Source organism: Peromyscus maniculatus, chromosome 8 (assembly GCF_049852395.1).
Source record: "Peromyscus maniculatus bairdii isolate BWxNUB_F1_BW_parent chromosome 8, HU_Pman_BW_mat_3.1, whole genome shotgun sequence".
NCBI classification, from domain to species: Eukaryota; Metazoa; Chordata; class Mammalia; order Rodentia; family Cricetidae; genus Peromyscus; species Peromyscus maniculatus.
The window spans coordinates 65178643-65197819 of NC_134859.1; the positions used below are offsets into that span (position 1 = coordinate 65178643).

Genomic DNA, 19177 nt, shown 5'->3' on the forward strand with positions numbered 1-19177 from the left:
ACAGCTTTGGGTGCTTCTAAGTAAGTGCAGCTAGAGCAGTGCCCCCAGAACACAAGGGCATGCATGTGCTCACGCATCAATGCCTTCCTGTCACATGGCTTCTTTCCTCACTGTTTTTGTCTTGTGTGCTTGTGGGCCACCATTAACCTTACACTGCAGCTAGACAGAAGTATTACATAATGCAACACATGAAAGAAACATCTGCAATGTATTATTTTTTATATCTTTTAATTAAAAAAACTCAACAAAGATATAAAACAAACATTTTACATAATGCATACATTCTCAACATCTGCAGATAAGATAAATAACATAAGGCAAAAGCAGACACATTTTATTGCTTCTCTTTGGTAAGTCACCAATATTCTCTGCAGAAACAGAGTATGTGTTTGTTTCTTGGAAAAAAAAAAAAAACCTTAAAATAACTGTCCCTTAGTATTAACAAAATATTTATCAATAATGCAATAGGTGTATTTTTCAAACTGACAAGAATGCATAATACTTTATTCTCTGAGGGGTAAGTAGCTGCTTTCCAAAATTAAGGCCTAAAGAGAAACAACTTTTCTAGCTACCTTTTTACTGGCTCTTTTTTTAAATGTCACATTCAAATTCCCTGACACCATTCTTGCAGAAAATCTTTGCCATATACAAAAATTCTCTTTTACCAGGCAGTTCGACACCACCCATCCTAACCAATCCCATTTCCTATGAGGCAATTCTGCTTTAATTCAGCATCATCGAAACTCAGTGTCCCAATACAAGAGAACAAAAATTCCACTAAATTTGTTCCAACAAACAGCACATATATACACCATGGCTCTACTGAAGCAATATATACAGGTCAGACTAAGAGTTAGAAAACTAAAAGGGCCCATTCAATACATAGCAGCTTGTATCTAAATATGTACAGGTATGTATATGTTTTCACAGTTAATCTTTAAAAAAAATTACATGATATGTTCAGAAATATTTCTCCTATGGTCTATAAATAATGCTTTAAAAGTTCAACTAACAAAAGAAATGAAGTATAAGAGTCAATCAAATTAAATAAATCTTCCGAGCCTTTATGAACAAATGCTTAAGTTGGTAAAGCTTGAGGTGTGTCTTGTAAAAGTGTTCTGTCAGGCCCCACCAGGAAAGGCAGTCTTCCTTCTAAACCCGGTAGGAGAGAAACTCCAAAACTTTGGAAGGAACCGGAAGTTTCTGGACTTCTTGGGTGGGCATCACTCTTCGGATCGCCATGCGACATAAATGTTGAAGGCTAGGGACTTGCCTTGGAGTAGCCCAAAAATATACACTTCCATCATGTGTCCTTAGAGAAATAAAAGAAACAAAACCAGTCACCAACTACACATATTCCACGTCCCTACAGCTAGCTCTATTATCAGAACCACAATCTTACTTTAAATCTAGTAAGTAGCAATGATGTACTCCAGGACAAGGCAGTAACAGGATTATAAGTTTGTTTAGGAAATTTACACGACTTCTGCTGTTAAGAAACGAAAGACGCTAGAGAGATGATTCAGCTGTTAAGAGCACTCGATGCTTTCCCAAGACCAGAGTTCAGTTCCAGTACTGACACGGTGGCTCAAAAACACCTAGAACTCCAGTTCTAGATCACACTCTTCTGGCCTCTATAAGCACTACACACTCACAGTGCAGACATGCAAGCAAAACATCCATACATACAAACTAAAAAAAAAAACCTTCAAAAGAAAAAGAACAGGAAAGAGTATTTACCCAGCAGCTAAAACACTGCCATCAGTAGAAAAGGCACAACAAAGACCATTGTTCAAGGGTGCAACTTGTACTGGACAATCCTCCTCGAGTCTCCAGAACCTCACCATTCTGGAAGGGAAATGAGCGATGAAGTGAGTTAGTAAGTCAGAAAACAATGCTTCTGAGTTCTGAGTCACAGAGTACACACACAAATCACTCCAGAGATCACAGTGACTGGTTGAGACAGGCTCATATGTAACCCAGGCCAGCATCAAACTCCATCTTCCTGCCTTTACTTCTCAAGGGCTGGGGTTACAGGCATGTGTCGTCTCCATCCAGCGAATAGTAATTTGCTGTTGTTTAAGATAGGGTCTCACTACATAGCCCAAGCTGGAATTCCCCTGCTTCAGCCTCCCAAAGTGCTGCAATTACAGGTGTGAGCCTCCACATTCAGCTAGCTCAATACTAGTGTACTTTATATACTATTTTATATTCTATACCATTTGGCAATCTGGATGAACTCCAAAGAGATCACAAGACATGGCTTTGTAACCTCAGTGTTTGAACCTGTAATGTTCATAATTGGAAGCTTTCTCATTTTCTTACAGATAAAATAACATAATCTGCTTTATTCTTTTCTACACTGCCTAATCTCAAAAGTAATGGCCACCAATTTTACAGGTGTGTACCACCATAGCCAGTGAGGCAAAAAAGCAAGGTGTTGTCAAGCCCCACCCTCAAAAAACCTGAACCTCGCTAGAAAGGTGTTATGACTTAAAGCATGTTATCATTAAAGTATGAAGTATGAATAGTCAAAACTAACCCCGAATACTTACTTATCATCAGCAAGGCTTGCGACATGCAGTCCATCATGACTGAAAGACACAGCTCGTACCCATCGGTCATTTGCTCCACCAGCAAATATTGGAGTAGGTGGGGGAAACAGGTGCCTGGGGTCAGAGACATAGTTTCAGTGGGTTTTAGAATCATTCAAAAAACACAATGGCCTTGGTATCCAAGTTCATTGGCCTTTGAATAAGATTTAAAGTGGGGCACCAATGATACAACCAAGACAGAGGAGAGCTGTTCCAGCCAGGCTAAGTGTAACAGGAGGCTGTGTGCTCAGTCAGAAAGAGAGCGTCCCCAACAGACTGTTCTTCAGCCAAGGGTGCACAGTAACTGTGCTTCCCTGCTAGAACTGCCAACCAAAGCAAGGGCTTCTGAAAGAATCCTTCACCTCTCTTTCACACATGGCACACATTTAACATTCTGTCTAACCATTTTCCACAGGCATGAAACTCTAGTATACTACATTTCTACAGAACCAGACACTTAAACACCAAGACCCACCTAATAAGAGCCACATTTACTCTGAGATTATCTAAAGCTTTGTGCATTACTCAAGTGATCACATAATGGGAAAAATTTTAATTTATGAGATTGTTAATTTGACATTTTGTTAGGGATTCTAATTTTTCACATAACTTCTTCAAAGCCATACTGATAGCTAGTATTGGATTGATTACAGACTGGGATAATTCATGTACTCACCCGAATTCCATCAGAATGTCTCCATTGTGTGGATCCCAGACATACACACGAGTATCATAAGATGCAGTAGCTAGCAATGCTCCATCAGGAGAAAAGTCACAAGCTACAACATCATGGTGATGTCCTTCCAGTTTCCTTATCATAGTGTATTTATCCATATTCCAAAGGAAAACCTGTAATAGTAAAAAGGCAAATGTTATAGTTTCACTCAGACACAGAGGACAAAGGGGCATATCTTAAACTACAACTGCTATTTTAACATTACATTAAATTAATTACAAATTATGAGTAATTTAAAGAATATGCTCAGTGTCATAGATTAAAAAAATCAGTCTTTAAGTTAATTAAAGCAGACATGCAAATTTCTATTTCAAATGTTTTCTGTTAAATGTTAATTTAAAAAATAAGCCTAAAGGGAAAATAAAGGCAATACAATTTAACCACATATTGAAATCCATTTATTCCAAAAACTAATTAACTAAAATATATGGAAATAAATAGGGTTAAGTATTACAAACCCCTTTCTCTTTTTTCCAGAAACTACCAATTTTTAAAAATAGATACAGACAGATAATGTAATGTTAGCAAATTGTTACTCCATTGGCATCTCCCTTTGAGATAATCACTTGTTTACAAAAGGCTTGGGTCACCACCGAGAGCCTAGGAAGAGAAACAGATACTGCAAGAAAAGAGAATTTTCACAGCCAAATGTAATTTTGTTGGCAAACAACAAAGATGTTAAACCACATTACACAAATGAAAATGCTATTTTATAAAATAATATAATTATAATATTTTTGTAATTAACAGTCTTATTTTTCCAAACTGACTATAATCATTAGCCATTTTCAGCATAAAAGTTAAATTACTTCAAAACAAGCTCACATACAGTTTAGATTTTAAACATCCAAAGACTGTGCAGAAGGTTCTAAATAAGTTTTGCTGGGTTTTTTGCTTTGAAGCAGTGTCTCACCAAGATGCCCAGGCTGGCCTTGAACTAAGTAGCCCAGGCTGGTCTTGAACTTGTGATCCACTTGCCTCAGCCTCCCAAGGAGCTCTAGACAGGATTCTAATGCTTACTGCAGGCTGTTAGATTAAACATAAGCTTGGAGGTTTTACAGGAAGCCTGGTGAGACAGCTTCCTCCTCCTGTAGTGCAGTCTTTTCTGCCACGTCCTGTCTGCACACATTGTTTCCAAAGGAAATAAGCATAATAACTGGGCAGTGATCTAAGGTACTGCCAGTATCTTAGGAAATTCCAAAAAGCAACAGAGAAAGCACTCAAAAACCAATTTCTTTACATTAAATTGGGTTCAACTGTCAGACTCTCAATTCCATCAAACTGGAAGATCAATTTACTCAGGAGTCTGGATTTTACTGTGGGGAAAATTACTTTTTAAAGGGGAAAAAAAGAAAAAGAAAGAAAGGAAGAAAAGCAGAAGTGGACATCGACCAGCACCTGTGTACGTACAGTACACCTTGCAGCCGAATGCAAGGTTACTTCATCCTATGGTAAAGGTCGCCCCCAGCCCGGTAGCCAGAGATGCCACTCTTTCTGCCCAGCTAACACCATGTGCGCCTGTGTGCGAGTGGTGCCAGCATAACCTCAATCACACCAATATTGCTGCCACCACCTGTGACAGGGAAAGCAAGAAGCATATGGAAAACACACAGCCTAAAATAGCAACGTCAACATCTAGCTTGTTTTATGACTTAAAAAACAAAACAAAACAAAACAAACTAAGCTATTTTGTTCTAAACTTCTAACATTCACGACTATCATTTTAACATACTTCTTGGCAAAATAAAATGTGTTTTACCTAGCCACAACCCCCACCCCCGTTAGTCCAAAGTGTGCTGTGATCATTACACATATCTGGAGTTCAGCCACTTTCATAACTACTCAAGGCTACTGCTAAGCTCTTAAAACTACATTAACTCAGAGCTAGTACACCACAGTTCACTGCAAGTACAGCCCTCAACAGTCACTACTTCAGCTGTCAACAGGCAAGCTGTAAAACAATGTGCAGCTTCATCTACAATCCACTCTCGCACAGAAATGAGTGCTCATTTCATTATGGTTTTAAATTACTGTTTTTTTTCCAGTTAAATGTACAGAATCAACTTAAAAAAAAAAAAAGCAAACTGAACAAAACAAAAACAAAGAAAATAATCAATAAGGAAATATCTTAACATATGGACTAGATAGATCTTGTCTATATCACATCAACTTTCCTAGATCTCACAAAAAACTAACTTTCAGTTTATAAACATCTCTAAAAGCAATTCAATTTCTCAATTCACAAATAACTAATTTTCTACATGCAAATAAATTCTCTCCATCATGAAATAAAGCATTAAGATATTCATGACACCGAGCACAGACTTAATAGGTTGCTTAGATTTACAATGATTAAGCACACATTATCATCCAATTCCCAATACATGTCCAAGAACTTTGACACATACTGCTTTACTGGCTCCAACTGAACACAGCATGGACGAGTCGGGAGAGAATGCACAACTGTACACCCAGTTCTGATGTCCCCGCAAGACTTTCATCATGTTTCCTAAGAAAAAGAAGCAGCTGTGTCAATCAGTAACACTGCACCCCCGTAACAGTTACCAAACACTTTTATAGCTGAAAAAAGAAATAGCGATAGACAGACAGATAGATACAGAGGGCTTCAATATCTGCCACCTGTTTGTTTCCCTCCCTTCCTTCCTTCCTTCCTTCCTTCCTTCCTTCCTTCCTTCCTTCCTTCCTTCCTTCCTTCCTTCCTTCCTTCCTCCCTCCCTCCCTCCCTCCCTCTTTCCTTCCTTCCTTCCAAGGCTGGGTCTCTCTGTGTAGCCCTGGCTGGCTTCGGACTCCCAGAGGATAGTAGCTGTTGCTTCATAAAATTACATGGGACTTGAGAGACACTATTCCATAGTCAAGAGCAAACTCTGCTCTTACAGAAGAGCTAAGTTTGATCCAGCATCCTAATTGGGTCTCTCACAACTGCCTGAAACTCTAATTCCAGGAGATCCAATGCCTCTGGCCTCCTCAGGCACCCATATATGAATATACACCCCCCCAGACACACATGAATATATAAATAATACATTTTGGAATGTAAAAGCTAGGCATGCTAATTTATATCTTTAATCTCAGCACTCAGGAGACAGAGCAGGTATTTTAGCCTCATATACATTCACTTCTGTTTCTCTTAATGATAAAACTTTGTTAACATCAAGATACCATGTTTCCAAAAAAAACTGAGTATACCAACAGACTTTTCTGTGAGATCAGAGGGAAAAACATCACTTACTTTTTAATGAAAGAATTTATGATCCATGCTTACCAGCATTTAACCACATTATAAATCCTGGTTTGTAAATCAAGCTATAATCTAAATTTTATTGGATGAATAAATCTGTTGCTTAAAGTCCCACTTACAATTTTTTATTGAAAGTTTCATTTATTTAGTGCATGAGTGTTTTGGCTGCACATATGTCTGTGCACCATGTATATGCACTGTCCACAGAGGCCAAAAGGTGTTAGATCCCTTGGAACTAGAGTCATGGATCTGTGTGGTTGGTTTCTGAGCAGTGTCAAGACAGTTTATAATAGTAACTGCTGGCTTAATCTATGTTTTTGTTTCCCAAGTATTAAACAGAAAGAAAAAAGACTCCTTGGTCACCAAGCCATTTGTTTGTGTTTTTCTGATACAGTGCCCTGCTAACTAGCCAAGTCTGGCCTAGAGCTCTCAATCCTCCTGCCTTGCCCATTAGAGCTAAGATTACAGGTGTGCTGGGCTGCAGGGAGGGCGGGCGGCAACCCTGTAATCACTCTCAACAGTCACATCAAGTCAGGTGTGGTGGCACACGCCTTCAATTCCTGCACTCAGGAGACAGGCAGGTGAATCTCTGTGAGGCCAGCCTGGCCTACATAGAGAATTCCAGGCCATCCAGGGATACAGGGAGACCCTAGAGAGAGACCGAGACACACAGAGAGAGACAGAGGAGAGAGAGACAGAGAGAGGGGGGAGAGAGAGAGAGAGAGAGAGGGGGGGGGGGGAGGTAGGTAGGTATCTTATTCCTTTGCACAGCTGGAGCAAAGACAAGACATACATACCATCATCTTTCAGGTCCCACACTCTGAGAGTTTTGTCTCTTGAAGCTGATACAAGTATTAAGCTCCCATCTGGAGCAAAGGTTAAGTCTCTGACCACTTCAATGTGGTCTACCAAATTAAGGAGGAGCTTTCCTAAATGTGATTGAAAGAGGGAAAAAAAGGAGACAGGATCAATATTTCTTATTTTCTTACAGTTTTGTTAACTGTAAAGAATGAACAGGGGGCTGGAGAGATGGCTCTGAGGTTAAGAGCAATGGCTGCTTTTCCAAAGGTCCTGAGTTCAATTCCCAGCAACTACATGGTGGCTCACAACCATCTGTATTGAGATCTGGTGCCCTCTTCTGGCCTGCAGGGATACATGCAGGCAGAGCACTGTATGCATAATAAATAAACAAATCTTTAAAAATAAATAAATAAATACATTAAAAAACAAAAAAGAATGAACAGGCCAGGCGGTGGTGGCGCACGCCTTTAATCCCAGCACTCGGGAGGCAGAGGCAGAGGCAGAGGCAGGCGGATCTCTGAGTTCAAGGCCAGCCCGGGCTACTAAGTGAGTTCCAGGAAAGGCGCGCAAAAGCTACTCGGAGAAACCCTGTCTTGAAACACCAAAAAAAAAAATGAACCGACATTCTTGGGTACCTCCTAGTTCTATGAACTAAATTATTTCACTTATTAATTAGTGGCTATTGTTATTTGTGAGGATTCACTACTTAACAGATTTTTAAGTAATTTCCTCCCAAGATAACAAACACTGCATTTACTAGAAAAATGTAAAAGGAATGACTGAAATGTGAGCAAACCCCCAGATCAAATTAGCATCAAGAAAGCCCTATACCACTGTCTCTTCTAAGTATTTGCACAGTATGACTATTCTGTATTTGTATTTGTGTGTGCGCGCGCATATGTCTGGGGCCGATCTCCTGGAGCTGGCTCTCTCCTGCCATGTGGACCCAGACTCAGGCTGTCAGGCTTGGCAGCAAGCACCTTTAACTGTTGAACCAGCTCACCAGGCCCAGTGTGACTTTAAAACAAGAATACCAACTTTTCTCTTTGCTTTTTATTTCCTTGCCCTTGGACTATGAAATGCCCCACAAAGTAAATATTATTACTCAACTTATAATTCTAACAGTATCTAAACATTTTTAGTACTTACCAGTTACTGGAAGTTTTGTTTTCCAGAAAAACCTGTCTGTGGTTACCTTAATTTTTTTTTTTTCTAATAAGCCAATCAAACTTTGCTTCCTTGTCCCAAATTCAATGTCATTATTATTGTCTGTGTTCTGGAGTACTCTTGCTTTAACACCCACTTAAATTCTTTTATATCTCTGAACACACAGACTATGCTAGAAACCAGAGCAAAATCAAACTTTTTCTTTTTTCTTAAATTGCTGGGCATTGAACCATGGCTTGAGGCAATGTTCAGCAAACCCTTTACCACAGGGCTGCTTCCCTCATCCTTGGTGAAGATAAGGTCTTACTATGCAGTTCATGCTGCCCTCAACTGGCAATGTAGACCAGGCTGGCCATTGAGACTTCTCGGTGCTGGGATTACAGCTGTGTATCACCATGCTCAGTGTGAGCACTTCCTTCTTTTGGTTTTGGAGACAGGATCTCTTTACATAGTCCTAGCTGACCTAGAACTCACTATGCAGACCAGGCTGGCCTCAAACTAACTGAGATCGGCCTGCTTCTGCCTCCTGAGTGCTAAGATTAAAGGAGTGTGCCACCACACCTGGCAAAAAACTCAACTTTTCAATCTATGTGGTTAGCTATTGGATAAGGTGACCAAACTATTCTGAGGATTAGATATTGATTATTAAAATCAGATTTGGGAGCTGGGCATGGTAGTGCACACCAGTAAAATTGGGAGGCAGAGATGGGCAGACAGATCTCTGTGAGTTTGAGACCAGCCTTGTCTACATAGTGAGCTCCAGGACAGCCATGAGTATAGAGTGACCCTGTCTCAAAAAGCCAAAAACAAAACAAAAACCCCGATTTGTAGTTGATAAATGCTCAGTTGATCGGGTGCTTGCCGAGCATGCATACGCAGCCCTGGAGTCCCAGCACTGCATAAAAATGGGAGGTGTGAGCCAAGCCTGCAATCCCAGCTCTCAGGATGCAGGCAGGAGGAGCAGAGTTAAGGTCATCCTCTGCTACACATCCAGTTTAAGGCCTGCATGGGATACAAAAAACTGATTTCCCTCAAAACCCTCTAAGCTATCATTGAAAAAGCATGTAAGACATTTTTGCTGAGTCATAAACTAAAGCATTCGTTTATAAATAACTAAAATACAACCCATACATGCTTTGCATACTTTATCAAGCATGAACTCTGTATTATTCTCCTAAATTAAAATTATGAACTCAAGACTTAGAACAATTATAAAGACACATCCATTTTCACCTTTCTGTACCTTAAAACCCTCAAATCATGTATTCCAGTGCTATTATAAAATAATCAGGTTCATCTTTGAAATTATGAATCCATACCTGTATATGCATCCCAGATTTTGATGCGGCCATTGTTTAATCCTGTAGCAAGGAGCAGCTGATCCTGTCCAAATCTGAACCGATGCCATTCTACATTAACACAGCGGCTCTGTTTTTCTGGAACTGAAGACCCAAAAGCAAGACTCCAGACTATGTCTCCACAGTCTATAATGTGTTCAGGAGGCTTATTTTTCTGACCACCATTACTATTTTGTCTTGTCAACTTCAGACAGCTTGAATTGGTAACATTCTTGGAACCATGTAAAAGACTGAGGGGAGAAAGATTGAAAATGAATTCTCCTTTATACTATACTTCTGTAGACACTAACTGTTAACACTTGTTAAATAATTTCAACAAAATTGTAACACTATTTCTACAGATGGAAAAATTAGTACCTGAAATATGAGGCCAGACAAATTCAACTCATGAAAACTATTACTGGCTGAGAAGACCTTCAATAAGAAAGTAATTTTGCCGGGCAGTGGTGGCACATGCCTTTAATCCCAGCACTCCGGAGGCAGAGGCAGGAGGATCTTTGTGAGTTCCAGGCCAGCCTGGTCTACAGAGCGAGCTCCAGGAAAGGCACAAAGCTACACAGAGAAACCCTGTCTCGGAAAAACAAAACAAAATAAAAGAAAGTGATCTCTAACTTGTTTTTCTTCCAAAGTATCTTCAACAGGCCTTCTTTAGCAGCAGTGCCAGCCTGGTTCTACTTGAGTGGGTACTGTTGTCAGTGTCCAGCCCTGGCCAACGGATCTCAACCGAGACAGCTTCTATCACAGTGAATGTACCCAGTGGTGACACCAAAACCTGCTGTATCTTGTTTATGCTCAGAGTGATGATATGATGAAAAAAAATGGTAACTTTTCACTGTGAAACTTAAGGACTAATTTAGCTCATTTGCCAAAGTACTACATAATTCATCTTTTATGATGTAAATTGTGAATATCCTTAATTCAAGCACAGATAAAAGAGGCTCAAATAACAGAATTGTGGTATGATAGATAGGACTGGATTAAGTTCCTTCAGAAAGGGCTATCTTGATGAGAAATCATGAACCTCAGGGACCTTGGTGCTGTGAAGGGATCAGACAAGTTTAAATAAAAAACGTATTAACTTTATAATTTAAAAAGCAGACATATAAAACTTCAGCTGGAGGTTGGGGATTTAGCGCTGGGTTTGGTCCTCAGCTCTGGAAAGAAAAAAAAACTTCAGCTGGTAGAGCACTTTCGTAGCATACATTGAAAACCTAGGTCTGATCTCCATCCCAGCATAAATGGGGTGTGGCGGCACACCCCAGTCATTCCAGCAATTCTGAGTAGAGATGCAGGAAGATTAGAAGTTTAAAGTCATCTCAGGCTACATACTGAGTTTGAAGGTGGCCTACACTAAAGCCCCACCCACCCATCCTGATTAGCTAGGGGCTATGGTTCTCACACCTATGATAGCATCACCCAGGAGCCTGAGACAGAGAGAGAATCAAGAGTTTAAAGCCAGCCAAGCAGATCTCTGTGAGTTCGAGGCCAGCCTGATCTACAGAGTGAGATCCAGGACAGCCACCAAAACAGAGAAACCCTGTCTCGGAAAAATCAAAGAGTTTAAAGCCAATCTAGGCCATATAGTAGGACTATCTTATTAAAGAAAAAAATCTGTTTGCACACTACTGTTAACCAATAAAGTGTATGAAATCCACACTACTGTTAACCAATAGTGTGAAATCCAAAGTGAATGCAAAACTTCACCTAACAAAGATCATTTGATCTGACACAATAGGACATACACACTAATATGAAGCACAATCTGTCTTTTCATACAAATACACTCAACAGGAGATAGGGGTGTAAGTTAATTGGCAAAGGATTGGCTCCAGCATGAGGCCCTGAGGCTCAGTGGGGGAGGGGTGGGAGCATAAATGTCTGAGAAAAATATTAAAATACTCTACAACGTACAAATTCAGTCTAGACTTTTTCACTCTGTAGACCAGTTTGGTCTACACCATGAGATCATCTGCCTCTGCTTTCCCAGTGCTGGTAGGTATTACAGGCATTATCACCACACCCACCCAGAGAATTCTTTTTTTTTTTTTCTTTTTGAGACGGTCTTTCTATTATTATGCTGTCCTGGCTGTCCCAGAACTTACTGTGTAGACCAGGTTGGCCTGGAACTCAGATCTAGCTCTCTCTACGTCCTAAGTGCTGGGACTAAAGGGATGCACTACCATGACCAGCTCAGGTAATTTTTTACACAAACCTCCAGTGCACGGGTTCAAACTACAAACAAACTTGTAACATTTTATAAAGGAAAACTTAAATATTTTTATCACCCAACACTGAAAAACAAGAGTAAATTCTACAAATACAAAGAAAGAAAGAAGTCTTACAAGTTCTTAAGGCACTGGGACCACGGGACAAGCTTCACTATGCGATATCCTTGTGACCATGCAAAGTACGAACCATCTGGAGCAAAAGCTACAGTCCAGTTCTCACCACCACATTTCTTGTCGAAAGGAGCTGCCGGAGCTAGAAGTTCCCCTATAGTACGCGATCTCACTAAAACAAAGACAAAAAACAAAAACCAGGATATTATATACACCTACACAAAGACAAGACAAAACCAGGGTAATATATATATATATATATATATATATATATATATATATATATATATATATATATATATATATATATACACCTACACAAAGACAAAACAAAACCAGGATACTATATATACCAACACAAAGACAAAAACAAAACCAGGATATTATATATACCCACATAGATTTGAGATGCCCCCACATTTCTTTGGAATTTGCTGAGTTTTTTCTCCTTTTCTTTTAGTCAGGATTTATTCTTCTTTCCACCCACAGAACTTTAGAGATTTTGTTTTGATAAAGTGGTTTTCCAATGCAAGATTGAGTATGTATGCTGCTAGTGTGGCGGGTACACCTATCATCTCAGCACTTAGAAGGCTTAGGAAGGAAGATGAGGAGTTCAAGACCAGCCTGGGCTACATGAGACCTTGTCGCAAAGTTTCAGTGTGGTGAGGAGGTGAGGGTGGGATGACTTGGCTTTGAGACTAGCCTGGATTATAGAGGCAGACCTGAAGAAAGTGGGAAGGGGAATTAAGATTTTGATCTTTCAAGCATTATGAACCCTTCCGCTCAGTTGCTGTTCTTGCTAACATACAAGAAATCCTGGCTTCTATCTTCATCACAGCACAAACCAGGTAAAGAGGATTGGAATTTCAACATCACCCTCAGCTACATGGTCAGTTCCAAGCCAAACCAGGCTAGCTAGTTAGCTAGCTAAATAAATAAATAAATGAAGATAGATCCAGTCATTCAGGAGGCTGAGACTCTGTCAACATAAGTTTTTTAAGCTGGAGGGCAAGGCTGGAGAGGTGGCTCAGTGGTTAAAAGCAAGAATGTTGCAAAGGACCTGGGTTCGATTCCTAGCACCCACATGGAGGCACACCACCTCCTTGGGCACCAAGCATGAATGTGGTACACAGATGTATATACAAGCAAAACACTCATATACATAAAATAGTAAAAATAAATTTAAAAAAAAAGGACCAACAAAATTGGCTCACTAGGCAAATATACCTGCTGCCAGGTACATGTAGTTCAATTCCTAGTACCTATACGGGACAGAGGAAAATCTCAATTTGTTCTCTGACCTCCACACAAAATAAATAACTGTTATTTAAAAAGGCAGAAGGGGCCGGGCGGTGGTGGCGCAGGCCTTTAATCCCAGCACTCGGGAGGCAGAGCCAGGCAGATCTCTGTGAGTTCGAGGCCAGCCTGGGCTACCAAGTGAGTTCCAGGAAAGGCGCAAAGCTACACAGAGAAACCCTGTCTCGAAAAACCAAAAAGGCAGAAGAGGAGCTGGAGATATAGCTCAATAGTAAGAATGCTTACCTAGAAAGCATTAGGCGCTGGGCAGCAGTGGCGCACGCCTTTAATCCCAGCACTCGGGAGGCAGAGGCAGGTGGATCTCTGTGAGTTCGAGGCCAGCCTGGTCTCCAAAGTGAGTTCCAGGAAAGGCACAAAGCTACACAGGAAAACCCTGTCTTGAAAACAAAACAAAAAAGGAAAAAAAGAAGCCGGCGGTGGTGGCGCAGGCCTTTAATCCCAGCACTCGGGAGGCAGAGCCAGGCAGATCTCTGTGAGTTCGAGGCCAGCCTGGGCTACCAAGTGAGCTCCAGGAAAGGCGCAAAGCTATACAGAGAAACCCTGTCTCGAAAAAACCAAAAAAAAAAAAAGGAAAAAAAGAAAGCACTAGGCCCTGGTATGGGAGGCAGGGAGATGACCCATTCAGTGAAATATCCAGTCTGTGTTGTGTTCCTCATCAGTAGCTAGTAAGGCACCCAGCACAAGTGTTCAGTAAGCCAACAGGAAAGCACAAGTATGTTCCTGGCCTAATTTGATACATTAACAGATGAGTATAGATTAAATCCTGGAAAAGCCAGGCGGTGCCCCCCCCACACACACACACCTTTAATCCCAGCACTAGGGAGGCAGAGGCAGGCGGATCTCTGTGAGTTCGAGGCCCGCCTGGGCTACAGAGTGAGTTCCAGGAAAGGCGCAAAGCTACACAGAGAAACTCTGCCTTGAAATAAATCAAGCAAGCAAGCAAACCCTGGAAAGAAGCCTAATACCCATTTTTCTACATTATTCTAAAATTTTTCTTCTTATATGAAAATACCATGATACCCATCACTAAAGAGAAACTATTTTGCTTAAACAATTTTCCCTTTTTTAATAACTCAAAATCTGCTGGGTGGTGGTGGCATACACCTTTAATCTCAGCAATCAGAATTAATCGGGGGCTGGCCTGGTCTACAAAGCTCCCACTTTTGAAGTCTTCCTTCTACGCTACCCCCTACTCAGTCCTGATTCTGACCTGAGAGAGACTAATTAGCAATCTTGTTCTCATAGCATACTGTGATATCTGCACTGGAGTCTTTTCCAGGCTACAGTATGTCTAGTTTTTCCAATCATTCCTTATATTACAAAATTGAGTTCATTTTCTATCTTTTCCCACCTTAATTAGTTCCACCACATTTTCCTGGATAAATTCTTGTTAGCAGTGGCCCTTAGAAAAGTGGTACCCAGAACTTTACACTGTACTTTGGGGGGGGGATTGTCAGTGGTGGAGCACCCCACTTACTCACATTCATTCAATAGGCAGTCACATGAGCATGATATAAGATTCACAAGCTGGTGAGTCTCAGATGTCTGTAGAATGGTTTTAATGTGTGAACTTGAGAAAGAGCACACTGTTACAGGCTTCCTGCATTTTCCCAAGCATATAATATTACACGGTCCTTTCACTGGGGTTCGCTTCATATGCCAAGCCTCTCTTAAAACCTGGGATCCCAGCCAGGCAGTGATGGCACACACCTTTAATCGAAGCACTCAGGAGGCAGAGGCAGGGGGATCTCTAAGTTTGAGGCCACCCTGGTCTACAGAGCAAGTTCCAGGACAGCCAAGGCTACAAAGAGAAATCCTGTCCCAAAGTCAAACAAAAAAAACTGGGATTCTTGTTAAACCTCCATCCACTGGTCAAAATTCATTAATTTTAGTAGAAGGGACCTTGTTCACAAATAAAGGAAATAAGCTTTAAAATTTTACTTAAAAAAAAAAAAGGCAATGGAAGTATTAGGTTTAAAAGGGAAGGCCCCCAGGTTAATCTAAGTATAATACTATATTCCTCCCACAATATTTTTCAAGTCTGCATTCTAAGGAAAAACAAAACTAGAAACCCTGGCGCAGTCACTTCTCCACTCTTCTTTACACAGTTAGTAAGGGATGTGGACCATGGCTGCTCCAACACCGTGAAACAAGCTAACTCATCCTCGATGCAAGAAATTCTAAAACATTATAAAAACTGAAAAACACATGTTACATGGTCAGTGTTTTTCTAACCTCCTTCATGTTTCCTTGTTGGCTAACAGACACGCCAAATAGTTTTTATGCTTTAATCAGCTGTTTTAAATACTCAAGTACTGACTAGTAAAACATTACCAACCTTGAGCAACATTTATACTACAGTACTTTGAAAAAAATGTAATGGCTGCATCTGTTTAATGTTAGCATCATAAGAAATGTATGTATAATTTCACGACCCTGGAAAAGGTCCCAATGCTGAAGGGGCATACATGGGAAACTGGCCCTAAACTACACCGTGGTATCTGCACAGCAGTTACATCATGAGTCACCACGGAACCAGGCTAGCCAGACTGAAGTTCTTTTTCACATTCCTGCCTCCCATTTCCTAAGCAGACAGGAAGTGACAGCGTCTTGTTAAAGAGGGCAGTAGCTCAAGGCAGTTATGGCCTAGAATTCTTTACTCATTCATCAAGTCCTGCTTCTACTTTCATTCAGCATGTACATGAAAATCCAAACTTGACATGACTACAATTAATGCCAGGAGTGGAGCTGCTGTAACCATAAACCCCAAGCCATACAGAGAGGTAAGTAAATCTCTAACCTTGTCTCCAAATGACACCTCACATACAAAGAAATAAAAATTTGCCTTACAAAAGACCAAATTTGAAGACATTTGGCACTTAATTTATATTATATCCAGAAAATAAGGAGACATAAAAGAGGGGGGGGGGGACTCTTAATAATTAATAAGCAGTCATTTAATGAATGGTCCTACCTTAGCAGGTATTCCAAGAAGCACTATTCATTCCCTCAGAAAAAGAGGGCAAGAAAGTTTCCAAAGCATAGATACCTTTGTACAGTGTTATGGTGTATGTAATAGGAGGAAAAACCATTGGTCAGATCCTAAGAAGCTGAGAGCAGGAGATGCAGCTCGATGGTAGAGTGCTAGAAGGTCCTGAGTTCAAGTCCTACACTACTACCGCTAATAGTGAATTCATTTTAAGGGTCTAAGTTCAAAACACTTACTTTTAAAATACAGTTGACAAAAAAAAAAACCAGACGCTAGATTAAAGGCGGTAGTGGTGCACTCCTTTGATCCCAGTACTCAGGAGGCAGAGGCAGGAGGATCTCTGAGTTCGAGGCCAGCCTGGTCTACAGAGCTCCAGGACAGCCAGGGCTATTATACAGAGAAATCTTGTGTGGGGGGGCCCAACCACCACCACCACCACTACCATCACCACCACCACCAACAACAACAAAAAAAAAAACCAGGCAGGAATTTTACGTTTTCTGTAGCTTTAACATAGCTTCAAAATTAATCAGCCATTCAACTTCATCCTTCAGAGAACAAGGCCCAGCCCAGTTCTGTTAATAGGTATCTGTGCATAGAAATTCATTCATGACGCAAGGTGGTGGTGCACGCTGCCTTTAATCCCAGCGCTTGGAAGGCAGGCGCAGGCGGATCTCTGTGAGTTCAAGGCCAGCCTGATCTACAGAGTGAGTTCTAGGACAGCTAAGGCTACACAGAAAAACCCTGTCTCAAAGAAAAAAAAAAAGGAAATTCACCCCAGCCTCTCACACTTCCTAGAAATACCTCCTCCGAACATTTCACAGTTACACACTTCAAGAGCAGGAAAATACAAAAGCTCTCTGCTCAGTGGCCACTACTTTTAAAAAAAAAAAAAACAAACTGGATTTCACTATGCAGCCTTGGCTACTGGAACTGGCTATGTAGACCAGACTGATCTCTCTCTCTCTGTCTCTCTCTCTCTCTCTCTCTCTCTCTCTCTCTCTCTCTCTCTCTCTCTCTCTCACACACACACACACACACACACACACACACACACACACACACACACTCACACATCTGCCTGCCTCTGCCTCAAGTGCTGGACCAACTTAAAAAAAAAAAAAGTGATGTTCAGTGTCCTCTAATGATTTCACTCAATCCCATTCAAAGGCCTCAAAGGTGGCTCCTTTGAGAGGATTTAAATGATGCGAAGTGCTTTAAAGGAGGCCACTGGGCAGGTCTGGCCCACACCCTTCCACTCCCATTGTCCTGTCTTTTTAGAGCTTGGCCCGTGACAGGGCTAGCCCTTTCCCAGATCTCATCCTCCTCCGTCACTCCGCCTATCCACACTGCTCCTCCGGGTGTATACAGGTAAAACAGTTCCTCCTTTGAACCCTTCCCTTTCATAAGGCCATCCTTTAAAATAGAAAGGTTTGCCACGCCGCTGGCTCCTCTACAGGCTCCTTTCTCCCTACAGTGCCTGACATACAGGAGCGGCTCCTCCTCCGAGGGCGCCTCAAAACACAAAAGTTCACTGTTTTTTCATCACCGACTTAAGAGATCCTAAGTCAGGCCACACTGCCCACGCTGGTAGCCCTCCCGGCTGACTCGACACCCAAGCCCCACGCTGAGGGAACCCCAGGATCTCGGACCCGCGCCGAGCTGTGACGGTGACTCTGGGGTACACGGGGCGGCGAGCGGCCAGCCCCGCCTCACGGGACCTCGGAGGCCCGCTCGGAGGCGCGGGTCCATTCACTCCCGGCCGACGCCCATCGTGGGGCCGCTTCCTCCCGCCAATCGGCGCGGGTCCTCGCCTCTCCCCGCTTCTCCTGGGCCTCGGCATCGGACTCCCCGCCGCTCCCGGACCCCCCACCCCACCCCCGCTGCTCCCCGGGCCCCCCAAACCCCCGGCGCCAGCCCCTTCGCAGCATGCCCGCCATCCCCGCGCTCCCCCTCCACCCTGGGCCTCACCGATCTCTTTCTCGTTGACCCTCGGGGGAAAGCTGGCCATCTATGGGGCACCTTCTGATTCCGGGAACCCGATTCGGACGCGGCGACAGAGAAGGGACTCGGCGGGGGCTGAGGGGCGTGACGCGGGCTCGGTCCTGCCCGGGCGCGGGGACTAAGCCGAGAGCGCGGGCGGCCGCTGCGGCTTCTGCGGACTGCCCGGGGGAAGAAAATCACTGGACGGCCTGGGACCGAGCCACCGGGGGACACTCAGACAAAAGAGCCGGCGCGCCTTCCACTCACGGACCCACACGGCCAACCAGCAGCTTCGTCGCCAAGCCAGACACTGAGACAAGATGGCGGGCGCCACTGGTAATATCTGGGAGGCGGGGTGTGGTGCGTGACGTCAGGACAGCAGGCCCCGCCTCCCGACGCAAGGGACGTGACCGTCCGGGCCCATTCGCTCAGGGGCGTGAGCCCTCCTCAATGGGCCGCTGGCAGGCGGTTTCCAAGTCGGAGGCCCTCTGCAAAGGACAAGCAGAGGATTGTATAATGCACGTGAGACCGAACCGAAGAAAGCAAATTAGACGTTTCAGGTGCTCAACTCCATGTAGCTTGCGTCCCCGGCTTCTTGGTGCCCCGGGAACTGGAGCTTGCAGTGATGAAAGAG

General features: G+C 42.5%; 1 protein-coding gene across 3 annotated transcripts; it reads right to left on the reverse strand.

Annotated features, from left to right (window-relative positions):
* Positions 1 to 211: 211 nt before the first annotated feature.
* Wsb1 (WD repeat and SOCS box containing 1) lies at positions 212 to 18895 on the reverse strand. 3 transcript variants are annotated; one of them, XM_076542970.1, is made up of 9 exons: positions 18532 to 18895; positions 12258 to 12426; positions 9877 to 10145; positions 7387 to 7518; positions 5739 to 5839; positions 3271 to 3443; positions 2556 to 2669; positions 1741 to 1848; positions 212 to 1312 (listed from the first exon to the last, which is right to left on the reverse strand). In XM_076542970.1, exons 1-9 carry the CDS (start codon positions 18569 to 18571, stop codon positions 1153 to 1155), a joined length of 1266 nt encoding a protein of 421 aa, XP_076399085.1. In that variant the 5' UTR covers positions 18572 to 18895; the 3' UTR covers positions 212 to 1152. The 3 variants fall into 3 exon arrangements, with proteins under 3 accessions (XP_076399085.1, XP_076399087.1, XP_076399086.1); XM_076542972.1 differs by lacking the exons at positions 5739 to 5839; positions 7387 to 7518; positions 9877 to 10145; positions 12258 to 12426; positions 18532 to 18895 and adding an exon at positions 4729 to 4864; XM_076542971.1 differs by lacking the exons at positions 5739 to 5839; positions 7387 to 7518; positions 9877 to 10145; positions 12258 to 12426; positions 18532 to 18895 and adding an exon at positions 3789 to 3925.
* Between the last annotated feature and the right edge of the window lie 282 nt (positions 18896 to 19177).